The following is a 19,672-nucleotide window of genomic DNA, read 5'->3' as shown; positions in this document are numbered from 1 at the left end:
TCTACTTCTTCTATACTTATGATCAAAAGAAACAAAAAACGTCAGATACCCCAACAGAGAATTTCCTCTTTCCACTGTTTATAGCTGGTCCAGAGGATCAACTCCATTTACTGCACTAAACGTGGGAAGAAGAGGCTGAAAAAGCTGTCCATGTCCAATGTTGAGACTGCATCTCTGAGAGGTAAGGGCTCTCTTTATTCCATTTATCCGCTGGCCAGATAAGTGAGTAAATATTTGCGTCTCAGCCACCCACATGGAGTTGTTGCTGTGTCTTTTTCATGACATAAACACAGGTTTGTGAAATTGCCCTCTGACCCGTAGAAAACCTTCTTGTCTGTCTCATGTCTGCCTCCAGATGACAACAGTGAGAGTGAGAGTGACTCTGATGACAGGTTCAAAGGTGAGTGACCACAGCATTCATTTGCAACGGCTAGGTGCTACACTTTTACTTTTAGTGTTACCTCGAACCTTTTCTCAAAGCAGTTTTTTCAGTAGTTGTACAACAGCTTCCCTGGTTTATATTGAACAAGTTACCCTGTGTGACTGGACAGGCTACTGCATTGTAACTTAAACATTTGCCATATGCATGGATTATCAGAAAAACATAAAACATTTATCATATGTCGAGATTCAATGACGGGAATCTTTCAGTAAAAGTGAATTACACCCATAAGTACAACATTTAATTTCCTCACTGGCTGAAGGTTAATATACCCTGTGAACCCTAGATGTACATACTGAACTGTAGTGTGAATTTTGTTTGAGAATTGTATGTATTGACATTCGCTTTCCTCCTCAGCTCACACCCAGAGGTTGTTGAAACTGCAGTCCATCCTTCGACGGGCCCCCAGCTACCGCACGCTGGAGCTGCAGCTCATTGAGTGGCAGGAGAGAGAACTCTTTGAGTATTTTGTGGTTGTTTCTCTGAAAAAGAAACCAAGCAAAAACTCCTACTCCCCAGAGGTCACCTACCAGTTTCCAAAGGTGAAAGCCTGACAGTCCCTTAGAGCAGGGACTGGTTTTAAAAACACTTGCTGTTGTTCGTTAGTCTGTTCAGGTGACTTCGGAGGGCGGAAAAAACTAATTGTACAGTTTATTAGCTTAAAATCTATGTTGTGGTCCGGGAAACGTACTGAAGTTTTCCACTCTGAGCTTTTAGTCATAGTCACTACAGGAATGTGAATGATGAAAATGATGACGATTATGTTTTACTTGACCAATGCAATTTGTTTGATATTTTAATTGAAGTTAAAAACAATATTTCGGTGACCTTTCACTCTTAATTGTGCAGGTTGTTGACAATTTAAAGCTGGCAATTATGATTCATAACATACAGCCTGGGGAGTCTGGAGAGCCTGTTTTCAGTTAAAAATAACCATGATCTGTGGCAGTGACGCATTTGTAGTTTTTCAAAGATACATTTTAAAGTTATTTAAGATTTGGTTCAGCAGCAGTTTCCCTTGAGAGAAGTACATCTCTGCCAGCTAAGCGATACGTTCACTCTGATACGCTCACTCCATAGAGATCTTAAATATGGAGTACACAGTTATATGATGGCGAATGAACACTAACTGAAACTCCTGTCCTCTCTCTCTTCTCCTCCCCTCTCACAGTTAGAGAGACCCACCAAGCAGATGAGGGAGGCCGAACAGAGACTCAAAGCCATTCCTCAGTTCTGTTTTCCAGATGCAAAGGACTGGAGTCCTGTGTCTGAGTACACCAGGTATGGCTGACTTGCGTTTTACTAACTGGTCTATTACTCCTGCCTTGTAAAACATAAAGTTGTGGGGCTTGTGAGACACCCATGAAAGTATTAAAGGCCCATCGATCCTGACTTGAATCCTGGAATTATTTTAAATAACTTTGGATTTCTCATCAACATATCCTATAAAGCAACTCTGTGACGTCTCTTGTACGATTGTCTCCATGTGCATGTGTCTTTGTGTCAATTATCACGTGTACACATTTGTCTTTTGCTCCAGTGAGACCTTCTCCTTCATGTTGACTGGAGAGGACGGCAGCAGGAGGTTTGGGTACTGCAGGCGCCTGCTGGTAAGCCCCCATCCTCTGCTCCCTGTTCACACCCTGCTGAGCCCAGTTTGTTGTGACAGACCTTTTTTTATGTGAACATGTGAAACAGTGGTCCTATGAGGCCAGTGATGTGTTACATGACCATCCACTGTGGCAGCAGGAGATGGAACATATAAAGCAAAAAAGAGATAGACTGTGCTCATGACAGAATTAGTTTAAAAAAGATAAATTCACAAAAGAATGCAGGAAAGTGGTTTAATATTAAAAATGTAAATCTGTTATTACAAATGTATTTATTTAAATAATTGTATATCTATCCTTAAATTAACAGAAATAAATATAGTATAGCTGCTGTACTATTTAACTTTTACTATTATAAGTGAAAAGATTCAGTTATAGACATAAAGTGCATAGAAATATAATAATATGTGATAAAAACCTAGCTGGGATTGAATTTAATGAGAGTTTCTCCGGAGAGGCAATACAAAGACAAACCATGAAACCTCCTAACTTTGTCATTGTGGAGCATTTCTTCTTTATAATGAGGCCGCAGAGCACTTTGATGTTTTTTTTCTGTTAGGCTTCCCATGTACAGGGTATGACTGGGATGCTGTGAATGTGGTGGTGATTTTGTTTGCTGTTTGGTATTTCTGAGTATGTTTACAGTACGTCAGTGTGTATGTTTTCATAAGTTAGCTGGGAGTGTCTTTATTTCGGTGTGTGTGTGTGTGTGTGTGTGCGTGCTGGAAGAGAGACAGACCTTTTGTGAATAGTTTGTCCAGACAAAAATGTTTTTAAAACTGGATCTGCTCTGTTGATCTGAGATTCATCTTGATGGAAGCAGATCTTAATGAAGCTAGAAGAAGAGGTGAGCTGCTCTCCTCCAGTAACGTTGTTTCTTCCCTGCTGTCTGACCAGCCGTTGGCAGTAAGCGAGCATTCCTGAGGACTTGAATCAAGCTCCACATAGTTGGTTTAATCAGCCATTTGGAAAAGCGGAGGAGAAACGAAGAGAAAATTGTATACCTAATATGGACAAGTGGATTGGCGGTTGTTGAGTGCTTGTGTTCATTTGTGTCTGTGTGTTTGAGTGTCTGTAGTCTCGAAGCACATAATAGTCTGTGAGTGTACAGAGGAAGGTAGATATGATCAGCAGAAGCAGATAAACCACCTGTGTTTAGGAAGTTGCTATCCACATAAAAGACTTTCACCTCAGATCACAGCCCAGATTTAAAGACTTCAGCTGCAGTCTTTAAACAACTTATGATATTATCATGGAAATATTGAGAAAAGTTAAGTCTTGCAAGTGGACTGCCCCTTTAAATGTGTTTGTGGACAGTTTACAGAACGTCTGTTATTGTGTCTCTTCATCAAGTATATTATCACCAGTGTTCAATGATTTCTTCTCTTGCAGCCGACTGGGAAAGGATCTCGCCTTCCAGAGGTTTACTGTGTCATCAGCAGACTGGGCTGTTTTGACTTGTTCTCCACGGTGAGTTCATCGTTTCCTGTGCATGTGACACACACACACACACACACACACACACACACACACACACACACACACACACACACACACACACACACACACACTAGCTGCAGTACGCTGCCTGTGTGTGTGGTGTTGTAACTGTGGTTAATCCATCTCACAGCTGAAATAAATGACTTTCAGCAGACCTTCTGCTGAGCGCCTGTTCATTGGTAAACCTTGTTTCAGTCTTTCTTTTTTTTTTACTTCCTGATTTCCCAGAGTAATTGTTTCCTTCACTTTTGTCTCAGTGGTGCTAACACAGAGCAGAGCTGTCACTCTGGTTGACTTTTCCAGGCTTATCTGATTACTTATTAATTCAAAGTGAGTAGGTCCAGACTGTTGAAACAAAGTGGAGGCTATATAACATGAAAATAAAATACCATGGTATATTTCAAAGACAGAGTGCAAACATCCCATGTTTTCGTTGTTTGATAATAATCATACCTAGGCTGTGATTAAAGGCTATACGGAGGCCTGGCAAACATGACACATCTGAAAGCTGTTGACCAGTAGTTGAGTTAGGCAGATAACTCTTCAAAGTAGATGAAATGTAGCATTTAATCTGTGAACAAATTAAAGTGTTTACCAGCAACATCATGTGATATTTTAGGGCATTCAACAGATACGAGAACGGTGCAGCAGCAAACCTGAGACTGAAATGAAAGGAATCTTAGTGTTGTCGTGATAAATGGGAAAGAGGACCAGTGTTTGTCTCTCTTTCACACACACAACTCTCTCTGATATCAGACAGACAGACAGACAGACAGACAGACAGACAGACAGACAGACAGACAGACAGAGAGATGAAGAAGACAATAGTGGTGATACCATGTGACCTTGATAAGACATTGATTGTCCAATCAAGTTTCCAGACAGCAGGCAGCTTGGACCTAAACAGGCATACAGGGTGGACATTTCCATCACACAGACATGGAAATAAATTCACAGCAGAAAATGAATACTGAGTTCCAGACAATTGCTAGTGCTCAAACACATAACAATACGTTTCCATTAATTGTTGCCATGGTCAATACTCTTTATGACTATGCACTTTTTTTGCCATGCTTGGCTGCTCATTCAATACGGATAAAGGGCTCCTTTCATATTAACAGATTCCCAGTGTGTGTATTGATGAAACTAGTAGCAATATGTTGAGGAAACTGTGCTTTGTGTTCCCGTGTTCAGATCCTGGATGAGGTGGAACGACGGCGAGGCGTCTCAGCAGCCCTGGTCTACCCCTTCATGAGGAGTTTGATGGAGTCCCCCTTCCCTGCACCAGGGAAAATTATCAAAGTAAAGACCTTTCTGCCCGGTGCAGGAAATGAGGTCAGAGCTACTACTTTCACTACTTTCATTATGCAGTTGTGTGAAATATTCTTAGTTAATTAGATTCACAAAGTGTGATAACTTAAATGTCACATATTTTGTGGTCATTCAGGTCATCGAGCTGAGGCGGCCCACAGACTCCAGACTGGAGCACGTGGACTTTGATAGTCTCTTCAGTTGCCTCAGTGTACGGCAGGTGATACGAGTCTTCGCCTCGCTGCTGCTGGAGCGTCGAGTCATCTTTGTGGCTGATAAACTCAGGTGAGGCTCCGAGCTTGTCTTAGTCCCTCTGCGCTGAACCTATCATCTCCTTGACAATATTTAAATGAAAGAAAGCTTACCCAAATATAGTGTCCATTTGGACTAATCTGGCCTGACGATGACGACAGAATTACAATAACTTGTCTACACATGTTTTGTCAGCTTGGGCTGAACAGTTCATTGTGTGTTTGACTGACCCGTTGCCTGACATCAAACCGATCGTCAGCCAGTTAGGATACCAGAAGTAAAGTGGGTCACACAACGAGTCACTGCCAGAGGAAAAGAGGGTGGGGCTAATAAGATGCAATGAGTCTCTTAGGACTCGGTGTCCCAATCTGTCCTCTCGTTACATAGAAGAGATGGGTACTTTTAGAGCATTGCAAGCGAGGGTGGAGTGGGAGAAGAATTGAGTGGAGAAGTAATCTCTCTAAGTATCAAAGCCCAGTTTAAACAAACATCAGTGGGGGCAGTGACTGTGAGGAGAAGGAATGCACTTCCTGTGTGCGCGACTCTGCTCTCTGTGATCTGTGGCTGGACTGTCACCGTTTGACTTATGATGCCACGTTCACGCCATACGTATGAGCTACGGCACTTTCTGTGTCCCCGGAGAAAATCAGTTTAAGTTGCTCATTACCAGAAGTGATGACATCAAGCATTTCTGTGATTTTGTGATATCTTGTATGACAATCGTTCAGGATGCAATTCAATATCTGTGTACCTAAAGAGATAAAAAGAATTCCAGAGGGTTGTAATAACTATTTAAAAAAAACACGATACAGCAATATAGTACGCCGCTCACTTCATAGTGAAACTTTTGCATTTGGAACAAAGTGCATTCATTCAAGGTTTCCAGATGATGAATCCTTTGACTTTGGTGATCCCCTGACTTTTCTTCAGTACTATGAGGTTGACATTTATGGTTATGAATTAATTCCAGTATTGGATAAATTGTCATGAAAAATGGCACACAGGATCCTCTCAGGATGAATTGTATTAACTTTGGCGATTTCTTAACTTTTCTCGAGCACCATCATCGGGTCCGAATTTCAATTTATAAGCAAATACCTGGCAAACTATGGACACTCCCACCAGCCAAAGCTGTACATTTTTGTTTAGTGCTAATTAGCAAATGTTAGCATGCTCACACACTAAATTAAATAAACAAATATAAGTATTATAATGTCTTTTATAATTGTCGTGAATATGCAGTCATGCCTACTTCATATACTGTGTGTTTGTGGCTGTGGATTTGAATGTCCAAGCATGCATGCATACATGCAGAGTTTCTTTTGAAAACTGACAGGGCTTCTCTGCACCATTAATGACTTAGATGATAAAGGGTCGCTCCCTCTGGGGCTCCGGTATATAATCCATTCCCAAAATAGCTCGCCAGCAGAACATGATGTATGTTTCTTTCCCTTGAAATGTACATCCTCTACAAGCAGGAGGCGAGAGGAAAAGCCATGTTTGGCAACAGCTTTCTGTGGGTTCTATCCATCGTTCCTTTGGTCTGTAACGTTCCCTCAACTCCTGTAACATTACACCGAAAACCTTTTGTTGTTTTTTTCCAGATTTTGTCGACTCGGAATGAAAGTCTGCACAGACAAATCATTTTCCATCGAATGCTTTTAATAACAAGTTGGATGCCTATCAGCTACGTCACTCTGTAATTGCGTAACTTGATTGATCTGCAGATGCTAAAGTTGTGTCAGTGCTGCAGACTTATGTAAGGTCTTCAGGCTAGAGTTGAGGACAGTTACCAAATTGTATGTGCATGTCTGGATTTATCTCTTGGCATGCCAGTGAAATATTTCTACAATAAAAGTATTGGATTTAAATGACTTTCCCAGATAGGACTCCATTGTTAAAGTGATTGAAACCCATCTACTTTGCTGCATTATTCTTATCAGACACTCAAATCTTAAGTATGAAATATTTCATTGCAAATATGTCCTGTTGCAGTGGGTATCTGTTCATTTTGTTCCCCATCTGTGTCAATAGCTCAGAATCAGTCTTTGACTGCATGATCGATAGTGCACTGAACCATCCTTGGAAGGCCATATTGAGATTGTGGTGTCCTTTTTTTAATTTTTGGAATAATACAGCATTCTGAAAGTGAGTTGGAGGTCTGGAGATCACCAACATGTTTTGCAGCTGCGGTATTATGATCAATGGTCTCTACAATCCTCAGACAAGTAGAATGATTGCCACTGCTGCCGGCATTTTTCTAATCAACGAGTAGGCAATATACTTGTTTAATTTAGTCCTCAATTATTCTCAACCACTTTCTGTAACACGCTCTGCAGTACTGGCACACATCCAAAACCGCTTTTAACAACTTAACTGGTTTCCCACATGGTATTCAACTCTAAGGTAGAGTGAAATCCACACACTGTAAACATGTGAAATGTGTCTGTTTTTCAAAGAGTCAAGAAACACCAGCTGATTTTTACATCAATGACGTTCTCATTGTGTGTTTACACCCACACGTAGATGCTCACATACACACGTAGACACTCATATACACAAACACCTGCACACATTCATCTGCAATCTAGACAGAGCCGAACAAACTTTAAATAAGAACATGTATAAAGTTTCCCACCGGGAGGCCATTTCTCATTGTAAAATTACTGTTGCCTTCTGTGGAGCTGGAGAGCCGAGACCGAGAGCCGGTGGCTGGAGATCCTTTAAGACAGGAAGTGAGGGAAAACCATTTGGGGACTAAGGGAGCAGAGAACATTCTGCTAGCGGATAAAAATACACCCTGTGCAGCTTGTCATAGGAATCATATAGGTCTATACCCCTGCTGCTTCTTTATAGGATTTTCTTGGTGTTACTTTGAGCTTGGGAAGAGCTTTAACATTGAAGAATGGTTTTGTGGAGCTTTACCGAACAGCTGTGGTTCAGTCTAGTTCCTTTTGTCCTCTGTCTATGGAATCAGTCGTAGCCATGCCAGAACTGGCAGACACAGTGCAGTGCTTTAGAAGGGCCGTGAAGCATGTGGTGATACAGGCTTTTGACTTTCTCCCTCTCTCCTTCAGTCTCGGACACTGACATTTTTCCTCCTCCTCTGGGCTTCACAGACTAAGTCTCTGGATCCCCTGTTTCCTGGAGTATCTGCCAGTTCAGCCTCATACACACTAAACCAGGCCTGGCAGACCTATGAGAGCTAATATGTCAAGATTAGCTCCCAAACCTCAACACACAACAGCTCTGCACAGACCTCACCTCTGAGGAACTGGTTCTTCTCTCTTTTCCTGAGACTGGAATCATCAATTCATATGACTTTTAAGTGTGTAATCAAATCAAAAATAATCCCATTAGTCTTTGATTTCTGGCCTTAAGTCAAACTCAGCTATGCTCTTTCAAACATGTTTGTACCCTGAAGGGGAACACAAATGCCATACAAGGCAGACAGGGAATTACTTTTTCGTAGTTAGTATATGTGTGGCTGTAGGCATAGTGGTGCTTTGAGCTAAATGCTAACATCAGCATGCTAACCAACTGACAGACCTACATTTCCACCCTGAGAGTCACTCTTCCTGCATGGCTAGCCACCCTACAACATACTCTAATCTGACACCACCACATTGCAAACATTATTCTCACCTGTTGGTGGACAAGGACACCAGAGAAAATGTTCTCCTTTGGTTACGACCCATGTGTGTTCGTTTTGGTCTGAATGTCCCTCTCTCTTTCCAGAGTTGAGTGGTAGTGCAGAGTGTTGCATGTACATCTTCTCCCTAGAGAGTGTGTGGTTGGGGAATGAGTGTAATTGATCCATTTGGTATCAGTGGTGTGTATGGCCGCGTGTAGCTTGTGGCGAAGGTTTTCAGAGATCTGTGCCCCATCACTCCCTGTTGGAACTCGTCAAACCCAGGAGACAGGATCTGAATTATCAAAGCCTCCTCAGAAAAAATGGAAATCAGACGGCTAAAGTAAAGCTGCAAGTGCTGTAATGGTATGAGTGATCTGGAAAAGGCCTAAAAATACTGAACGCCGTGGTTACTGTAGCCTTTGGGTTTTTGTTAGTGTAATTCTATTTAGTCAAGACAACACATTTTAATCTTGGCAATTTGACTAAACGGAAGTTAAGCTTAACAGGCATTTGGCAAACATGTAGCCTGAATGATTGGAGTGGAAACGTTTGTGGGAGTTTTGTCATTTATCTCCGCACATTGATTAGGGTACTCTGTTTTCTGTGTGTTCTCTGTAGGCTGAAACTCAGTGTGAACGAGGTCACTCAAAAGGGAGTAACTTCTGTTTACTTGGATGTTCTGTCTGCTGTTGATGACAGCAAACACGGAAAACCGTCCTCATTAAAAGTGTATATATCTCAAGTGGGGTGTGTGTGCATACCACGTTTGATCCCTGGTCTTGTTCTTGATCCATACTGATTTAGTGCTCCATTGTGTGTGTGTGTGTGTGTGTGTGTGTGTGTGTGTGTGATTGGACCCACAGTTTATTTTCACTCCCTTTGTGTACATATGGACTGGACAGTATGTAGAGGACAGAGGAGAGGAGGGTCAGCCACTGTCAACAAGCGACGGATCGTGAGAAAGACGGGCTGCTATTTGTGATCTCCATTTTAAACCACAGCTGTCGGAGTTAAACCGAAGTGGCGCTTTTTGGTATTGCGTCATCAAGCTTCCAGCCTAAATATAGCAACATGTCAGAGTCACGGCAGCCCTGCAGACAGTATAGTAATGTCACAGTAATGCATTTTATTGGGCTCACCATTCTTCATTGTGGTTTGTAGTAGATGGTGTGAAACTCTGAGAGGGAGGAGTACAATAGATAAATGCAGTAAGTTGTCCAGAAATGGTTGTAATGGGAAGTCTTTGAGATAAATCTTTGTCAAAGTGTAAAGACTTTGAGAAAGATGGATTCTTCTGTCCTTCGGATGAGCTGCGGGAAGAACAAAGTTTCAAAGTACATAAACTGTGCTGTTTCTTCTCATAAAAGTAACTGTTTCAAGGAAAAGAGGATCAAGTCATTTAACCAGAGAGATTAGTGTTGGAAATACACTATTTGTGCTCTTGTAGTTCAGTGATTTGAACATTGAGGTCATGAACTATAGAAGTTCATGACCTCAGTAGGCAGTATTTTTAGGGAAATGTTGTTACCATATAAACCACCACTCCCTTTCGGTCTGGAAAAGTCTTTTTTCATTATCTTGTGAAACATCTGCTCCATTTCGACCGTGTTCAGTTTAAACTGGTGTGGCCTCCGCAGGGCGTTGTTATTGTGTGAAGGTGATTGATGGTGTGTGCCTTTTATTTTTTTGTCTCCCATCATCAGTACCCTTTCCAGCTGCATGCATGCAGTGGTGGCGCTGCTCTACCCGTTCTCCTGGCAACACACCTTCATCCCCGTGCTGCCGGGGTCTATGTTGGATATTGTTTGCTGTCCCACTCCCTTCCTGGTGGGGCTGCTGTCCAGCTCTTTGCCCAAGCTCAAGGAGTTGCCTGTGGAAGAGGTGAGTGCACCCTATCTGCATTTTCTCTGCCTATCTACCTCCAGGCAGTTTCTTTCCCAGACTGGTACATTTCAGACCAATGTCTCCTAAATTCTTCAGATGTCCCTGATTGATGTTCTGTCTCTGTCTCTCTGTTCTCTGATTGAAGCCTATTTCTTGGAATAGTGGATATTATTGTATGGGCTGATACATTACAACAATACAGATTCAGAGCAACTCCATTACATATTGTCCGACTGTTGCTGGATTTGCTTGATCTCCTCTACCTCTAGTCTTATTATATCAGGGAACCAGCCAGGTAACTTCCAACCAGAGGAAAGGATTCAAAAATGTGGTCACATTTTAGACGGTGACATTCAGACCAGAGACCCTGTTTCTTTGCCACTCGAGGGCAATGGAACAAGTTGTAAACACAGCATTGACATGTTATCACCTTATGGAGTTGACTTGGAAATGCTCTCTGGAGCTGAGGATATCTGCAGAGTGGGTGACCGTGTCCTGTTCGTTTGTCCACTTCAGTGACTCAGAACCACATGAAGTGTTGCTGACCATAGCAAGTGACCTTAAGTAGTTCTGGTATGGGCAGAGCCAGTGTGCCAGTGAAGCACCAGCCAAAGATCTCTGGCCTCCTTCTCGTTCTGGCTCACAATAAATAGTTTGGTAGAAGAAGCCCACTTAAGAACGTGTCCTTAATTATCATACAGGGATGAGGTATGCACCTGATTTGCTACTGAAATGGTTAAAGTTGTGTTGGCTACACTATGATATGTGTGAAAAGACAGACCTGTGAACAACATCTACTGTCTGTTTACGTCACTTTTCCTGTGGCTGATTTACTTATGAGATATCTTCTAAAGAATTCTCTTTAAGAAATGGTTTTGTTTTTTTAAGGTGATGGTTATTGATTTTACAGATTCTATTTTCCGGAGAGAAAATGTACATTTCCACTGCAGGTGGAATAAGCAGTTCTTGTAGGAGATTAAAAAGCGTGATATTCTCTTTTTCTTTCCTTTTTTCAGGCTTTAATGGTCGACCTGGGAACTGACCGATTCATTCGACAGGTTAGTGTATGAAAAGAAAAAACTGTATTTAAAGTGAAACTATATACATTTTACTAAACAATGGCCACTGTGGCAACATAATGCCAATTTCCCTTAATTTCTTGAGTCATTTTTGCAATATCCTCAGGAAACTTTCATGCATTTCATCCCTCCATGTAGTAAAGGCAAAATGCAGGAAAAAAAAGACAACACCACCTTAAGTTCAATTGTAATCTGCCCACAAGCTTTTTAAAAAAAAAAGTAAAATTCTCATATTTATTTTGTGATTAAACCACTTAAATGTCAATCTGTGACATGTTAAAATGCTGTGTAACAAACACTAGCAAACAGTCAGCACACTGTCTGTCTCAGTATAGCATGTTACGCAGCAGCAATAAGTATCTAACGGCAGTAACTGAAGCTAGCAAACATGAACCATTGTAAGTTACTGGTCATATTCGACCATGTAAGGCTGAAGCCGCAGAAATCCTGCATGTTTTGAGTCGATTGAGAGGGCTTTTCTGTTTCTCATCGCTTCAACTCTTGTGTTTTCTCTTCTTTCAAACGTTACAGGGTCTCGCTTTAAACAGGGTTGTAAAACATGCGGTTCTCTGTTGTAAGTCTGAGCCTTTGAAACGTATTCTCCAAACATCGTTGTTTATCACTGACTGCAGTGTTTTCGGTTGTTTATAGATGGACGACGAGGCCTCGCTGTTGCCACGGAAACTTCAGGCGGCTCTTGAACAAGCACTGGAGCAGAGGAATGACATCATCAGTCAGGACTCTGACAGCGAGTCAGATGAAGGTGAATGAGTGACAAATCACCACTTCTTACCAAGACAGAGTCCTTGTTAATTAGAGCACCCGTTTCTGTGAAACTCCTCATCACAGTGAGTCCTAAGGCTCACCTTAGAGATGAAACGTACCTCTCATCTGATGATGAGAGGTACGTTTAAAGCTGACTGGTGCCAAGTTACGCTTACTTTTTAAGTGTCCTTCAGAGGGTTCATTGTTCTGTAAGTAAATGGTGGCAAAACAACATTGAAACGTCCATGAATTTTACAATAGTGAGAAGAAAAATAAACTTTACCTTTTCAGTTTCAGATTTCAGATTAATCCCTTTTCCTTTGTGTCTACAGAGTATAACTCCTTGAACAGCCTGGTGTCAGAGGCCTTCATCCGCTTCTTCCTGGAGACCATCGGCCATTACTCCCTGTTTATCACTCAAAATGAGCGTGGAGAGCGCATTTTCCAGAGAGAGGCCTTTCGGAAATCCGTGGCATCGAAAAGCATCCGGCGTTTCCTCGGTGTCTTCATGGAGTCTCAGATGTTCGCTGGGTTCATTCAGGATCGGGAGCTGAGGAAGACCCGGGCTAAAGGTAGACTGTTCATTCCCTGAGTGTCAGTTGTGGCCATGTCTTTACACATTTCTCTATCCTGTGCTATCTATAATACTAACTGTGCAGGAGAGCGCACTGCAGTAATACTGATCTCTAGTGGCTGAAAGTTATCATCAGCATGATTGTTCTCTGCTCCTTGGCAGACAAAATAATTGTAACTTCCTGCAATATGAGATGTTTCATTCTTTTTCTTTTTTTTTTTATCTCTTGTTTTGTCCCATTGGCAGGTTTGTTTGAGCAAAGGGTGGATCAGTATCTGGAGGAGCTGCCAGACACAGAGCAAAGTGGAGTCAACAAGTTTCTGAAAGGCCTTGGTGAGTCCCGCAGCAGACACACAAGGCTAGACCGCTTTAAACCAGGCTGCTCTTGTGTTTCCTGTTTAGCTCGGTTGAAAACGCTACATGATTAGATCACAGTTTTCCAACTTTTAATTGCTGCTACTTATTTGCTCTGTCCAGATTTGAACTAATCCGTGTTGAACATGATGTAATAATCATGGACAGTCTGTCAAAGGTTCATATTAAGGTTACACATGTGTTTTTCTTCACTTGGATGTTTGAGCTTCGCTCTGCAGAATGATGAAGGCTGAAGGGAGACCTGAAATGTGCCTTTAAGGCCTGTAATACTTCATGAAAGCAGGACATTGTGTGTTTATCCAGAGTATGTTTGATGTCTTTAAACCTGTCTGGAGGGCATATTAAAATATTTGTATCTGGAACCCCCCATCGGCAGATATTCTGATTCTACTTAGATTGTAGACGGATGCCTTGTGTTTCAATCAGACCAAACCTCACGCATTCCCAGCTTGGTTTAATCCCCAAATACAGTTTAATAACCTGAATAAAATGTAACCTCTCAGATGTTGATGTATTTAACATATTTTAATAGAATTGTTTTTACTGTTTTCAGGAAGTAAAATGAAGTTTCTCCACAAAAAGAACTGAGGGGAAATCATCCTCCTGTTTTCAGTCATACAACAAACTGAAGGCCTGATGTCTCAAGTCTCTGCATTGTGATGATTCTCACCTTTTTGTTACGCTTTTTTAAAAAAACAACCATGTACATATTATTTCACTGTGAGCTGGCTGTGACACTCTTCAGTGTATGTTTATAGTAGCCTATGAGATAGCGATAGTAGGACGGTTCACAGCGAGCGAGCCGTAGAGTAACCACTGATGTCCAGGTGTGCTTGTGAAGAGTGTTATCAGGATGTGTGAGTGTATGTCACCTGACATGGGCATAAATGTACAGTTCATATGTTTTCATTTTGCATTATTTCACCACAGTGTTGTCCTCTGTTTAAGGAGTGTAGAACATATTCAAAAACTGTACATGCATCAAGACAATGAAGAAAATGATTGTAACTCTTCATAGAGTCTTTTGCAATCTTTTATTAAAGAAATGTTAAAATGCTTCAAAGTGCCCAGTATTAAGTTTACTAATAATACACATGTTAATAATGTGTGTTGGTAACTATTGCTTAAAGGTTAAACTATGATTTTGACTCAGCATAGATTTGTTCATATTTTTCTTAAACACACTTGCATATCAGCCAAAAAGTTCACTTATCAATAACAACATAACAGATGTACTCAACAGCTCGTATTACTCACAAAACAAACGCCACAGCACATAGACATCACTTTTACAACACAGAACTATGTAATTCAGTTTGCCAGATGAAATAAAAAGTGTCTCTTTTTACATCCGACAACTCAATGACAGCTTCCCCCAAAGCTATGCATTAGGAGAAGCTGGTAGGATCCCAAAAGGCTCAGTTAGTCTAGCACCAGCTACCACATGCTGCCGGTAACCTTATTACGTCTCTGCACATCACTCTGGTGGCTGTCACTGACGTGCTGTTATTAGCTCTGACTGAGACGCTTGCTGTTGATTCCAGCCGCCATATTGCTTTTTCTCTGCTTGTGTCCTTTATAGCAATTACGGGTGACATTTAATGCAAAATAACTGAGTTCTCTGTTTAGTGTTAAAGTGAACACCTGCTGTACATCCCTTTCTTAGCTTACACTGTCAAATGTCAAGGTAGTTGTACTTTATTTTTCTTTTGTGAAACATTCATTTCACCTTTTCTACATTTCAAAAGGGGATTTTGTTTACATACAAAAACATAGACGTAGCATAGACATAGTGTATTTACTGGTGAGGCTGGACACGCGCCATCATAAGACTTCATTCAGGTTGATGCTTTAATGATTTAACATTTTGAAGAGGACTTTTACTCAGAGTGATGCTGTTACTAGAGTATGTGTTAATACTAATGCTTTGATATACTTAAATACATTTAAAATTGCTGTTAACTGCTGTAAACTGCTGTTAATGTTATATTTGGTTCTTTAACTAAGGAAAATGGTTTTCTTCTTCCACCAGACTGATCCTTTGATTTGATATTTCTATAAAATTCATAGACTTTTTGTTTTTTTATCACATTTGTTCAAAAGCAAGATTGAAATATGATGGATATTATGAATTATTTCATTCATATATGAAGACTTTGTTAAGCGTCAGCATTAGTTTATGTATATGTCTAATTTGAGCCGCAGTGATGGAAGGTAACTAAGTACATTTACTCCGAAGAACAATGTTTAGGTACTTTACTTGAATACTTTAAACTACCAAACAGTATAGTCAGCTGATCTTCCATTTTTAAATGCTGATTTTAATGTTAATGCAGCAATAATCTAATAGATAGGTACCATTATGCTGCATCAATACTGCAAATAATACTTCGGTATGATTACTCAGTTACAATTTCTAATGGGCAGTTTTTAATTGGTAGTGGAAGAAGTACTAACATGTTCTATAAACATCATATTACAAGTAAAAGGTCCTGAATCAAAATGATACTTATATACTATAAGCAACATGTTCTAAAAGTATAGGTACTCACTATGCAGACTGGCGTCTTTCACACAGGGTTATATTATTACAGAACATAATACTATTCTGTGTGATCACTAACAAATACTAATGAATGCGTGTCAAACAAATGTAGAGGAGTACAATGGAATTAGCTGATGTCTAAATAGTGTACTCAGTTGCATTCCACTGCTGATAATGCATACTTTTCACCGTGTTGTACTGTTACTTTACATATAATATGTGAATAGGATCGGATGTGAATACTTCTTCCATCCCATAGCAGCAGTGATGTTTCCACGATGCCATTCTTACAAACTCTGCAACAATAATCCAGTGTGCTCACCAAGTGTTACGCTACAGCTTTGAGACACGTCAGAAGTATTGCATGAGAACGAATATAAAATCTCACGATTAACTGCGAGACTTGGATGTCTCCAACATTTCAGCCGGTCTGAAGAGCGACATCCGATGGAGGGACTTGCACTCGGAGGTGCGCGGGTCAAGGTAAAATAAAAATAAAACACACTCTCGCACTTCCAACAGACACGCAGCAGCAGCACCGACACGACTGACAGAAGTGGGAGTTGCTCGACAGACTCTCTGACATCCTCGCACGCGCTCACCCTGGTGTTTACCTGACGCGATGCTCTGCAGGAGCTACGCACTTCACGAGCGGAATTAATTTGTTTCGCAGACAACAGTTTGTGGATGCCGCGTCCACCAAACTACTGCCCGCGTGCTGGCTTTGTGTTCGCGGCCGCGTCCTCTTGCTTTGGTTGTGGATTGCACCATGATGCCGCGACAGGGGCGTAATCTCATGCGCACTTTATTAAAAAAAAATAATATCACGCTCGGCGATGCGCCGGAGGTGATGTCGCTAATGCGCAGGCAGGCTGAGGATGCGGGGACAGCCTCTCTGCGGGTTGACTGACACGCTGCTCGTGATGAAGCGGAGCCGCGTTATTAAAGTGCTGTCACGGTGACGCGTTCAGGAACAGATGGAACAGCCAGACGTGTACGTACCGTGAGACAAATCCCACGTTCCCACGGCGTTATATTCAGGGAGTAAAACATCACTTAATGCTGGTTTCCCCATGATTTCAATGTAACATTCAAACAGGGATTTCTTGTTTTAGAGTGACAGAGTATCACACGTGAGATAGTTGCTACAAATCAGACGAACATCTGTAGTTTTTATTTTTATTTATAGTTTTTATTTTTGTAATGTTTATAGTCAAGTTAAAGCTCCCATTTAATTGTACTACAGGGAAATACAGTATGAAATGTATGAGGCATTATGGGGCAAATCCGATTGAATTATTCGTAAAGTTTTGGGGTAGTCTTTCCATTTCTAAATTAAGGGTATTTGGAGTCACCATTTGTGATTTCATGCTATGGATAAAATGCACTTCACTCAGCTAAGGCCTGGCTTCACCTGTCAACGATTTCAGGAATATTTCTCAAAAGTTATCTCAGTGCAAATTCACCCACTAATGTAATGCTTGAGAATCCCCGCTTATTTTATTCAGGAATGTACCTGTATATATTCCGTTAATTTTCTAAAATCAGCTTCAAGTCCTTAATTAGATTTCATTTATAGTATTATCTTTGCTTAAACTGTAAAATAAAAACGAGAATAAGCTTTCAAATCTCACCATAATTGAGAGAATGTAATTACTCCCGACGTCATTAAAACAAATATGTCATGTCCTCAGTGCTATAAAGCCGACTGCACCGTATTGTTTTAATAAATATTGCACATTGCAATCTGGCTAACAAATTGTAATGAATTATTTTAGATTTTGCAGATATGATTTAAATAAAAATGAGGTTTGATTGCACATTTTCCATTTTCTTGTACAACATTTGATGCCTGGTGAGCCGGCCTCCCGCGTTGGCCCTGCCGATCGCCCCGCCCCGCCCCCCCTCCTCTGTACCTCCTTCTGTTTCATGGATTGGAGGTCCATTCATACATTGTCATATTCATGTAATGTGTTTATGTAACTCTGTAATGCTGTTCATTCTGTACACATGACGTCTATTGCATCTGTCCATCCGGGGAGAGGGATCCTCCTCTGTTGCTCTCCTGAAGGTTTCTTCCCTTTTTTCCCTGTGAAAGGTTATTTTTGGGGAGTTTTTCCTGATCCGATGTGAGGTCCTGGGACAGGGATGTCGTATGTGTATAGATTGTAAAGCCCTCTGAGGCAAATTTGTAATGTGTTGTATTGGGCTATACAAAATAAACTGAATTGAACATTAGATCCTGCAATTTGACATGTATTACTGTTAATTAAGCGCAGTGGTTAACTTAAAGCTGCATTAATCAATACAATCAATGGAGGTTTATATTGATATTGATTTAAGTGAATACATCTAGTCAACTGTACAGCTTTATGGCTCTTTTTTTTGGTATATCTTTTCACTCTAGCATCACACAACAGTTGTATCTCTCTGCGTTTGTAAAAGGCCATTTTTACTTCAGTTAGCCACAACAACAACCACCACTTAACAAAGCAATAATATGTCCGCTTTGTTATTCTTTCTCTGTCCCACAGCGGCTAAACATGTATTATAGACGAGGGTTGCTTTTGAGGGGGCTTTAAAACAAGAGATAACTATATGCATATGAATAATGGCGTGACTGCTGTGCATCTTCTTTAACTGTTTGACTTGAGGCTCATGGTGAGATCCCATCAGCTGAAACAGTTCAAGCACCATGATGAGAAGATCAACATAATGGATCAAATATCTCTTTACAATCTTGTTTCTGTGTGAAGTTGCAGCAGCTAAACTAAGCTTTCCTAAGAAGAACACCTACAGTGGGCTTTTTCTACTTTTTTCTTATTTTCTGTTGTCATTTCTTAAGAATTGATTTAAATTTAATAAACAAGATGCAAGTGAAGATTTTTACTCTCCAGTTGATGGATTTCTTTGCAGCACAGTAAGTCAATTATATGAGGATGGAAATAGTTAAATAAAGTAACAACTTTAGAGTTGTTGAAGATAATCCTGCTTTCTCTGTGATCTCATCACTTCAGTGTTAATAGATGTTACATAGGGGGCGCTTTCAAGGGAGGGATCACTGTGCAGGTTTCTATTATTGAGACATCCCTTGAGATGGCATTCGTACCTAGTGCCGGCTTCACTTAACAGGGCAGAGAGAGAGGGTTGGCGGAAGGTTTCAGTTTAAAAGATAAATGCAGTGAAGGTTCAGAGAAAGAAAGTGCACAGTTTGAAAAAGCTACAGACCTAAGTGAACAAGAGGCAGGGTGAAATACGACAGACTAATTGTGTTTCAAATTGGGTCTTTGAGCGCAGAATGGGGAATGGGATTGTTCTGAGATCCCCACCCAAGGATGGGAAAGTTGTCAGATTTGTAGGTCAGGCTGAAGGGGCTGTTGTTGGGCAGACTGGCTCGCAGCTTGAGGTGTCTCAGTGGTTATATTTGATGGCGAGTGTTTGGATTGCTGGTCCCTGGGTCACTTTTTCAACTTTCATATTCCATTCCATTATCCGAACCGCTTATCCTATTTTTTGGTCGCGGGACGCTTGAGACAATCCCAGCTGACATTGGGCGAAGGCGGGGTTCACCCTGGACAGGTCGGCAGTTTATCACAGTACACATATAGAGAGAGACAACCATTCACGCTCACACCTACGGCCAATTTAGAGTGTCCAATTAACCTCAGCCTAAGCTACATGACATTACATTACATGTCATT

The 19,672-nt window shown here is 41.0% G+C and overlaps 1 protein-coding gene across 4 annotated transcripts in view; it reads left to right on the top strand.

The window, feature by feature from the left end:
• Window positions 1–14,884, top strand: part of dennd2b (DENN domain containing 2B) — a 54,908-nt gene extending 40,024 nt beyond the window's left edge. For 2 of the 4 annotated variants that reach the window (XM_034557180.1, XM_034557187.1), the window contains exons 7-20: window positions 85–181; window positions 356–400; window positions 800–984; window positions 1,614–1,723; window positions 1,983–2,052; window positions 3,445–3,522; window positions 4,747–4,887; window positions 5,000–5,148; window positions 10,453–10,630; window positions 11,650–11,691; window positions 12,364–12,475; window positions 12,810–13,049; window positions 13,298–13,384; window positions 13,980–14,884. In XM_034557180.1, the coding sequence (XP_034413071.1) occupies window positions 85–181; window positions 356–400; window positions 800–984; window positions 1,614–1,723; window positions 1,983–2,052; window positions 3,445–3,522; window positions 4,747–4,887; window positions 5,000–5,148; window positions 10,453–10,630; window positions 11,650–11,691; window positions 12,364–12,475; window positions 12,810–13,049; window positions 13,298–13,384; window positions 13,980–14,014 (1,569 nt within the window). In that variant the 3' untranslated portion in view covers window positions 14,015–14,884. The remainder of the gene's footprint in view (window positions 1–84; window positions 182–355; window positions 401–799; window positions 985–1,613; window positions 1,724–1,982; window positions 2,053–3,444; window positions 3,523–4,746; window positions 4,888–4,999; window positions 5,149–10,452; window positions 10,631–11,649; window positions 11,692–12,363; window positions 12,476–12,809; window positions 13,050–13,297; window positions 13,385–13,979) is intronic. The other 2 variants (XM_034557173.1, XM_034557195.1) reach the window with 2 other exon arrangements.
• The last annotated feature ends 4,788 nt before the right edge of the window (window positions 14,885–19,672 follow it).

This window comes from Cyclopterus lumpus, chromosome 3 (assembly GCF_009769545.1).
Source record: "Cyclopterus lumpus isolate fCycLum1 chromosome 3, fCycLum1.pri, whole genome shotgun sequence".
Classification (NCBI taxonomy): Eukaryota; Metazoa; Chordata; class Actinopteri; order Perciformes; family Cyclopteridae; genus Cyclopterus; species Cyclopterus lumpus.
Note: the sequence above shows the minus strand (reverse complement) of the source record. Positions and strands in the feature narration are given on the sequence as shown.